Raw genomic sequence first — 10,113 nt, 5'->3', positions numbered from 1 at the left:
GATCACATAGCTTACTGTCTATCACCACATTCTTGGATTGACAACCTCTTTTGTGCTACTTTGACAAGGGGATTGATAGCCCTAAGACCTAAAAAGTCTTGTCTATCACACCACCAAAACCCCTACAAAAATTGCCTGGTTCTACACTTCCTTACTTTATATTTCTTTTGAAGGCTTTTGCAGGACAGATCCTCCTTCCCTGTGGATTTGATCCCTAAGTACTACAGTCGATCAGCTGTGCACTTGCGGCTATTGATTTCATTTAGGGTAAAACTTGACACACACCCTCACGCGACATCAAGTTTTTGGCGCCGTTTCCATGGAAGGCACACATTTTCTTTTCTGCAAAACCCTAAGAAAGGTTAGTAGATCGAGTCTCCATTTATCTTGGTCAAGTTGCAGACTGATAACTAGAGGTTTTTAAGCTCTAAATGAGGGGTTATCAATCCCTTAGCTGTTGCAGCATAAAGGGTATATCATGGCATTAAAGTATAAACCTCTAATATAGCTCTTTCAGGAATTTCATCAAACACTTTTGGTGCATGAAAAACCCAGATTATAGATCCCAAGTGATGTGCAAGGATCTAGCATAGACACCAGCTATTTAGAGAAATGAAAGCATGAATCTAGCTCTAAGCACTCCTAATCTAGCACTTTAGCACCCTAACCTACATATCTAGAACCTCATTAAGGAGACTACTCACTAATCATACTAATCTCTCTTAAACCTTTGCAAGTATAGTAGATTGGCATGATTAATGGATGGAAATGATGATGGAGAAGATATATAAGATAGATTGCAGATTTAAACACACAAAAGGTCTTTGATTTCTCTTGATTCAAACTCTCAAAAACAGATGTTTTTCTTCAAAGGAGTCTTTCACAAAAGAGGCAAAGAAATTAGGGAGAATAAACGTTAAGTCTTGGAAAAAAGCCTAAAACATAAATATAGTAAGTAGCTCGGACCAGGTCAACCCAGGAAAAACTGGGTACTGACACGGCTTCAAATGGGTAATGTGCTAAGTGTGCGACTTGGTCAAGTGTTTCCCATCTCGCAGGCCTGAGTCACACACCCATGAAACTAGCTTTGTGTGCCTAAACTCCTTCAGCCTCAGCCGCATGCCTGTCTCGGACGATTCAACGAACATGTGTGCTGTTCAGGTCTTCTCCTCTTCAACTCGCGCAACCAAGACAAATTCTAGAGAAGATATGTGTGTGAGTTGGTCTTGTTCAGCTCCAAGTCGCACACCCGACTCGCACAAGTCTGGGAGCAAGATCTTGCGAGTTAAAACATTGTAGATTAAGCCGCAATCCCTTCTCGGTCTTTACCGCGAACATACGTGTGGTTCAGGTTCTTTTGCTCTCTAACTCGCATACTCATATAGCAAAGGTCTTGAAGCAGGAGTTGGTCTCCTTCACTCCCAAGTTTGTTTTGCTCTCCCAAACTAGATCTGATACCTGATGAACACTTTCTTGTCACCAAGCATCTAGATCAGATTGTAGTTCATGACGCTACTCTCATGCAGTAAAAACGAATTCAGAAGAAAAAGTTCTAAGATTCGGCTCAAAAGCTCATGGAATCCTCATCGAACATATAAATCCCCATCGAAAATCCCTTAATCCCAACAATAAAACTACTCAGACATAATGAACGAAATCAAAGACATAATATTAAGAAGTAAAATAGAAACCGAAATTGAAAAAGAAAGAACAAGGGTTCAAGAGAACAAATCTCTCTCTCCCTAAAAGCTAAAGCAAAAACAATAAGAATATGAAGTAAATATTTCGGTGGTGATAGGTTGCACGATTTAGGGTTCCTAAGACATGTATTTATAGTGCTCAAGACCTCTCTGAACGTCACTTAGGGTTTCTCCAAATGTGGGCTTCAGAAATGGGCTTTTTGGGCTCAGAGGTTGATGGCTGCGGTCAGGAGTGCTCTGACCGCGGGGAATGAGTGGTTTGCCGCGGTCGGGATGCTCCTGACCGCGGGAAATCGCTTGTTGGCCGCGGGTGGAAGTGCTTGCCGGCTGGTTTACGGGACATCTTGCTCTTCGCGTATCTTTTGATTGAACCGTTGGATTGCCAAGCTGTAAATTGCACTGGAAAGCTGATACTTGCATCTTTAAGGTCTCCAAATTTGAGCTGGATCAGACGGTGAGAAGGCTTCAATCAGGGGTGAACTTCTGACGGTTTGACTTTGAGCTGAAATCTGGTTTTCTATCCATTTTGTTAAGCTTTTAAAACCTAAGTTACCTGAAAAGAGTCTTGGAACTACAAATACTAGAAAAACGTAATAAAAGTACTTGAAAGCAATTAAAAACATAGAAAAAGTGGTCAAAATACGGTGTTATCACCTGGGACCTGAGAACCCTTCACAAAACCCATCAAAACATCCTAAAACATAAAAAAGAAAGAAGAGAAAAGATTAAAAGAACTATGTACAAGGATAAGCTTGGGGTGTCGCCCAAGAGCACTTTGTTTGATGTCACTAAGTTTGACTTTGAAAACCTGTTTAACAGGTTGGTGGATCATCAAGAGGAACTGTAGAAGCTTCCTCTCTCTTCTCTGAAACCAGGTAATGCTTGACTCTTTGTCCATTCACAACAAAACCCTTGCCATCCTTTCCTTCCAAGACCAATGCTCCAGAGCTTCTAACCTCTAAAACTCTGAATGGTCCTGACCATCTTGACCTTAACTTACCAGGAAAGAGCTTGAGCTTAGAGTTAAATAAGAGAACAAGGTCTCCCACCTTGAACTCTCTCTTAAGGATCTTCTGATCATGCAAGATCTTGGTCTTTTCTTTGTAAATCCTTTCACTCTCAAAAACATTAAGTCTTATCTCCTCTAGCTCATGTAACTGAATCACCCTCTTCTCTTGAGCTGTTTTAATGTCAAAATTCAACATTTTAACAGCCCAGAGAGCTTTGTACTCAAGATCTACTGGTAAGTGGCAGCTCTTTCCATAGAGAAGGTTGAAGGGAGATGTGCCAATAGGTGTCTTGAAAGCAGTCCTAGGCCCAAAGAGCATCATCTAACTTCTTGCTCCAATCCTTTCGTGAGTTGCTCACTGTTCTCTCCAAAATGGCCTTGATTTGCCTATTAGAAATCTCCACTTGACCACTGGTCTAAGGGTGATAAGGACTTGCTACCTTGTGCTTGACTCCATGTTTCCTCAACAGCCCTTCCAAGGTTTTGTAAATGAAGTGGCTACCTCCATCACTGATCACCACTCTAGGGACACCAAACCTGGGGAACATAACACTCTTAAAGAACTTTTGAATCATTGGTTGGGCAAGCAATTTCCTCCACCCACTTAGAGACATAATTAACCGATACAAGGATGTACTGGTTCCCATATAAGCTCACAAAAGGACCCATGAAGTCAATACCCCAACAGTCAAAGAGTTCCACTTCCAAGATGGGATTTTGGGGCATTTCACTTCTCTTGGAGATGTTGCCCTGTCTTTGACATTGATCACAGCTTGACACAACACCCTGAGCATCTCTGAACATTGTAAGCCAACAAAAACCGCATTGTAGCACCTTGGCCACTGTATTGAAAGCTCCTAAGTGTCCTACATAAGCAGAACCGTGACACTCTTGCAACACAGGTTGAACCTCTTCTTGAGCCAAACACCTTCTATAAAGATGATCCTTGTTGAGCACATAAAGATCTGGCTCATCCCAATGGTATCTCCTCACATCTTTAAAGAACTTTTTCCTTTGATAAGAATCCATTTCACGTGGCTCTAAACTTTATGAGAGGTAATTAACAAGATCAGGAAACCATGGAAGACTCCTCTCACTGATTGTCTTAGCTTGTTCAACCTCCAAGTAGGACCTGATCACCATTAGATGCTCCTCAGGTAAAGAATCATCTAGGGGCATATGTGAGTCCACCCTTAACCGTGAGAGATGATTGGCAGCTCCATTCTCAATGCCTTTCTTATCTTGCACCTCCATGTTGAATTCTTGTAAGAGCAGAACCCACCTTAAGAGCCTTGGCTTGGCATCCTTTTTAGTCATTAGATACCTCAAAGCTGCATGATCTGTGTACACAACAACCTTTGAACCCACAATATAACTTCTGAACTTGTCAAATGCGAACACAATAGCCAGCATCTCCTTTTACCTTGTTACATATTTCTCTTGAGTAGAGTCCAAGGTCCTGCTTGCATAGTAAATAACATGCAGTTTCTTGTCTTTCTTTTGGCCCAAAACTGCTCCCACAGCGAAATCTGAAGCATTTGGCATCACTTCAAAGGGCAATGTCCAATCTGGTGCCTGGACTATTGGTGCACTAACAAAGGCTTGTTTGATCTTTAAGAAGGCCTCCATGCACTCCTCATCAAATACAAACGCAACCTTCTTGCAAAGCAGCCTTGTTAGTGGCCAAGCTATCTTAGAAAAGTCTTTGATAAACCTTCTATAGAAGTTGGCATGCCTTAAGAAACTCCTGATTCCCTTGACCGAGTGGGGAGGCTCCAAGTTCACCATAACCTCCACTTTGGCCTTGTCGACCTCTTTACCAGCCTCAGAGACTTTATAACCGGGCACAATGCCCTCATGTACCATGAAGTGGCACTTCTCCCAGTTTAAGACCAGCCTATGCTCCTCACACCTTTTCAAGACCTTTGACAAATTAGCAAGACAATCCAAGAAGGAGGAACCATAGACATAGAAATCATCCATAAAGACCTCCACCTTCTCTTCAATAAGGTCAGAAAATATGTGCATCATGCACCTTTGGAAGGTAGCAAGAGCATTACATAAACCGAAAGGCATGCGTCTATATGCATATGTGCTGTAGGGGCAAGTGAATGTCGTTTTCTCTTGGTCTCGGGGATCTATTTTGGAAGAAACCCGAGTACCCATCAAGAAAATAGAGGTAGGGATGGTTAGCTAATCTCTCAAGCATCTGATCTATAAATGGCAATGGGAAATGATCCTTTCTAGATGCTGAATTAAGCTTCCTGTAATCAATACACATGCGATGACCGGTAATGGTGATGGTGGTGACTTGATGTGTGGTGTCGAGGGTTGTCAAGTTTTACCCTAATTGAAATCAATAGCCGCAAGTGCACAGCTGATCAATTGTAGTACTTAGGGATCGAATCCACAGGGAAGGAGGATCTTTTCCTGCAAAAAGCCTTTGAAATAAGTTAAAGTAAGGAAGTCTAGAACAAAAACGGTTTTGTGGGGTTTGGTAGTGTGTTTAAAATGTAAAAACGAAATATTAAAAGAGAATACGGGAATTTAATGGCGTAATAACTAAACTTAACGAAAATAACTAAAAATGCGAAAAACGGATATCTAATTGCTAAAATGAAAATGAACTAAAAAGGAAAGACAATATTGAACTAAAGCTTTAAAGAAAATCCGTGTAAATCAATGGAAAAGAAAGCGTTGGGGTTCAGGGAAGTTTTCTCAGGGGTACGAACGATTCAAAACATTGCTAGAGAGGAAATTTTGTAAGATCTTAGCTTAAATTTTTCGTACTGGAGTCACGGACGTATGAATACGCCACTGTCGTGATCATAGACAACTATCTCTCTCAACCCTGACCAGTAGGTTTCCACTCTGGCCCTGGAAGAGAAGAGATGCATTATGGTTAAGACTCGTCCTAATTCACAAATCGCCCATAGGTAGGTTTCCACTTCTATGTTTGTTTTGCTCTCCCAAACTAGATCTGATACCTGATGAACACTTTCGTGTCACCAAGCATCTGGATCAGATTGTAGTTCATGACGCTACGCTTTTGTGTCACCAAGCATCTGGATTGGGGGATCAGTTTGGACATTTTACTGCTCTTCCTTCAGCAAGTAGAAGTGAATTTTCCTCTTTACTTGGACTGTGGTGATGGAGGGATTGGGCAGGAGAGTTTGGACTGGCTCATCAATGAAAGACTTGAAGTTGTAAACCAGCTTGGCTCCAACTCTTCCTGGAAGGAAACCGATCTTACACAAATAGGCTTCATTAATCAGGTCAAACCTTGCCTTGTTCTCCTTGAACCTATACCCCTTTGCATTCAAGATCTTTGTTACAACCCATCCATGGGCCAGCTTTGCATCCTTCTTTGTTGAACCCCAAATGCTCTTTTTGTAGAACATCAAAGACCTTGCTAATTGAGAGGCAAGGCAAGGTTTGTAAGCATATCCTTCATAGGGCTTCCCATCTTCATGAGTTGGCATCAACTGTTTCAGCCCCACACCAAGGAGATTCAGATCACTCTTATGAACTCTCCCAACATCAAGTTTGAAGAAGAAGCTGTGAGAGAGGATCTTGTGGACATATCTCAGCACTGGATTCCTTATCCAAGAGGACTTAGCTGCTCCAGCTGTGTACTTCCCAGAATCTATTGATCTCCATAGAGCCTGAATATCTTCCTTTCTAAGACCAATCTGGTTGGAGAGAGGAACGTTTTTAGGCGCAGAAAACCCAAATATCTCATTCAATTCCCTGAATGACACTGTGTAGTCCTTTCCTTTCACAGTAAACTCCATGTATCCAAGACCATCCCCTTGAAGAATCCTTGAATCTCTTGGGTAGTACATAAAAGCATCAAAAGAAGCTAATAACTCTTGAGACTCCTCTTCATATGCGGTCTCTCTCATCTCCAAAAGTGATTCAATGCTCATGTTCCCAAGCAAAGTTTTGACATCTTCATAGATGCCAATCTTCTTCAGAAAGTCCACATCAGGGAACCTCCCTTGCTGGATCCCCATCTGTTGAAACTTGGCCAGATAATCAGGTGTTTCTGGTTCAGTTTTCTTGATCCTCTTTGATGCATCTTCAATGGTGCCTTGGGAACCTCCAGCTGAGCTGCTTGAGCCACTCTCAGTCTGTTCATCATCAGATACCACAGCCAATTGTTTCCCTTTCTTCTTGGAACCAGAAGCAACCACCAATGCTTTTTCTTCATGCCTTGTCCTTTTCGGCGCTTGTTCACCTTTCCCTTGCTTTGTGATTTTCTTGGTGCCTTGGCCTTTTCCTTTTGGCTGTGAAGACCCTGAGACCAAACCCTTGTCCTTGGATGCAGTGCCCTTCTTCTTGGCTAGAGAGTTGATTCTTTCAGTCATCTGCCAATAAATTTCTCAAAAACAAGATGAGCACAAGATCAAGTTTCATTCTCCAAAATTTTGAAAAATATTGTTGCAAGAATCGATTTCCAAAGCACATGAACAAGTTTCTCAAGCTAAGCATCAGTCCAATGAGTTCATAGCAATGCAAAAACAAGAGTGCAAAGCAGGGACTCAGCAGGAAACAAGTTCATTTCTTTTCCAAGAAAAATCAATTTTTCATGAATTAACTTGCAACAATTTTCAAAACTCAAGAACAATGAATCACCAAGAAAGTGCTCTGTTTTCCATGACTATCTAGCACCCTAGCATTTATAAAAATAATCCAAAGGTCTAAAACAACCTATCAAAATCGATTCTACTCTTTGAAGTTCAAAAATCACCACTTAAGAACATGGAAAAAGATGAATTCCAACAGGGTGAATACCTTGGGATTATGATGCAAACGAGTTCAAAATGCTATCAGGATGATGTTAACAACTCAAAAACGAGCTCAGAGCACTTTGAATCAACGAATTTTGTGGAGAAATGAGAGAGTTATGATGAAAACAGTGGAGAGAAATGAGGTAAGAGAGCAAACTCGTGGTTTTGGTGAGGAAGAGAGAGTGTGGGACTAGGTTCAGCCTTTGGACGGGTGGTCAATAGATCCATTTTGACCAGTCAAGGCTTTGACCTGTCCTTTCCTCGTTGACAGGACTCCTTTCTCTCCTTGTGCGGGCTGGAACTCCCGTGGCCGAGCCGCACGCCCATCTTGCATCTAACTCGCAGGACCAGGTCGCACGTTTTTACACTTAGACGCCACAGCTTCTTTCTCCTGGTGTGCGGCCTGGCTACTCTTGGTTCTTCTCGCACACCCAGGCCGATGTATATTGCGAGTATTAGTGCGGCCTGGTCCTCTCCTTTGCTGAGCTGCACGCCCATCTCGCAGGCTCTGGTACTAAGGCGTCTCGGCCTATTTTCCTCCTGTGCGACTTGGTCAGCTTTTGCACTGTCTCGCAGCACCAGGCCGGTGTATTTTGCGAACCTCAGTGTGGCCTGGTCTCACGTGCAACCAACTTGCAGGCCCAACTCGCACGATTTGAAACTTAGCAATTTCTTGCTAAAATCTCTTGCTGCCAGGTGAGTAACCCGCAGACCCGAGTAGGACTAAATTGCAAGCTTGCATGCGGGTTGGTCCATGGCCTGACTGAGCCGCACGCCCAGGTAGCACACAGGCATCCTTCAAGTTTTCAGGCCTTAAACACTTCTCTCAGCCTTCTCACATGCTCCATTCTACTTTGACCCGAGCCATGGCCTCCAAATGTCACCTGAAACCTGAGATCAACTCACAAAACCCATCAAAAAGTTCTAAAACATAAAAAGAAAGAAAGAAAAGAAATCAAAAGAACTATGTACAAGGATAAGCTTGGGGTGTCTCCCAAGAGCACTTTGTTTAAAGTCTCTAAGTTTGACTTTGGAAACCTGCTCAACAGGCTGGTGGTGGATCAAGGAGGGGAGCTGATGTAGCTTCCTCCTTCCTTTGTGAAACTAGGTAGTGCTTGATCCTTTGCCCATTGACCACAAACTCTTGACCATCCTTGCCCTCTAACACAACAGCTCCATATGGCCTGACCTCAAGACCCTTAAAGGGACCAGACCATCTAGACTTATGTTTTCCAAGAAACAACTTAAGCCTAGAGTTGAACAGCAACAACAGATCACCTTCCTTGAATTCCTATTTCAGAATCTTTTGATCATGAAGAGCCTTGGTCTTTTCTTTATAAATCTTGGAGCTCTCAAAAGCCCCCAGCCTGATCTCTTCAAGTTCATGGAGTTGAATGATCCTTTTCTCTTGAGCTGTCTTGAAATCAAAGTTCAGCAGCTTCACAGCCCATAAAGCCTTGTACTCCAGCTCAACAGGAAGGTGGTAGCTCTTCCCATATAGCAGATTGAAAGGAGATGTCCCAATTGGAGTCTTAAAGGCTGTTCTATAAGCCCACAATGCATCATCCAGTCTTTTGCTCCAATCTTTTCTACTTGAGCTAACAGTCCTCTCAAGAATGGCCTTAATCTGTCTATTAGACACTTCAACCTGGCCACTAGTTTGAGGATGATAAGGGGTAGCTACCTTATGTTTCACTCCATGTTTCTTCAGCAATCCCTCCAAGGTCTTGTTCACAAAATGAGATCCTCCATCAGAAATAACAACCCTGGATACTCCAAATCTTGGGAAGATAATGTTCTTGAACAACTTGACCACTACCTTGGAATCATTGGTAGGGTAAGCAATAGCGTCAACCCACTTGGACACATAGTCCACAGCCACTAGTATGTATTGATTCCCATAAGATGAGATGAAAGGCCCCATAAAGTCCACTCCCCAGCAATCAAAGATTTCAACCTCTAGTATTGGATTTTGAGGCATCTCACTCCTCTTTGAAATGTTCCCATGCCTCTGACAGGCATCACATGCTGAAACAACCATCTGAGCATCCTTGAACATTGTGGGCCACCAAAACCCACTCTGAAGAACCTTGGCCACAGTCTTGAACGCTCCCATGTGACCCCCAAAAGCTGAACCATGACACTCTTGCAATACAGGTTGCATCTCCTCCTCAGCAAGACACCTTCTATACATCTGATCTTTGTTCAGGACATACAGGTAGGGTTCATCCCAATGGTATCTTTGCACATCTCTGAAGAACTTCTTTCTGTGGTAAGCATCAAGTTCAGGTGGTTCCACTCCACAAGCAAGAAAGTTCACAATTTCAGGAAACCAGGGCATTCTCTTCTCTTGGATGCTATCCACTTCTTCAAACTCCAAATAAGAGTTGAGCACCATCAATGATTCCTCAGGAAGACTGTCATTAAGAGGGACTTCAGAGTCTACTCTTAACCTAGAGAGGTGGTCTGCAGCTCCATTCTCTATACCCTTCTTTTCTTGTACTTCCATATCAAACTCTTGAAGTAAGAGAACCCATCTCAATAATCTAGGCTTGGCATCTTTCTTGGTCATCATATACCTGAGGGCTGCATGATCAGTATATACAATGAC

At 42.6% G+C, this 10,113-nt stretch overlaps 1 protein-coding gene across 1 annotated transcript; it reads right to left on the bottom strand.

Annotated features, from left to right (window-relative positions):
- Positions 1 to 2,512: 2,512 nt before the first annotated feature.
- LOC112083503 lies at positions 2,513 to 3,031 on the bottom strand. The gene has a single exon (XM_024151532.1). It carries the CDS (start codon positions 3,029 to 3,031, stop codon positions 2,513 to 2,515), a length of 519 nt encoding a protein of 172 aa, XP_024007300.1.
- Positions 3,032 to 10,113: the final 7,082 nt, after the last annotated feature.

The sequence above is a fragment of the Eutrema salsugineum genome, unplaced genomic scaffold (genome assembly GCF_000478725.1).
Source record: "Eutrema salsugineum unplaced genomic scaffold, Eutsalg1_0 scaffold_6, whole genome shotgun sequence".
NCBI classification, from domain to species: Eukaryota; Viridiplantae; Streptophyta; class Magnoliopsida; order Brassicales; family Brassicaceae; genus Eutrema; species Eutrema salsugineum.
This window is presented reverse-complemented; position numbering and strand designations above follow the sequence as displayed.

Bases quoted from the DNA above. Each gene is read 5' to 3' on its own strand.
- LOC112083503 (XM_024151532.1), bottom strand. From the start codon at position 3,031: ATGATGCTCTTTGGGCCTAGGACTGCTTTCAAGACACCTATTGGCACA.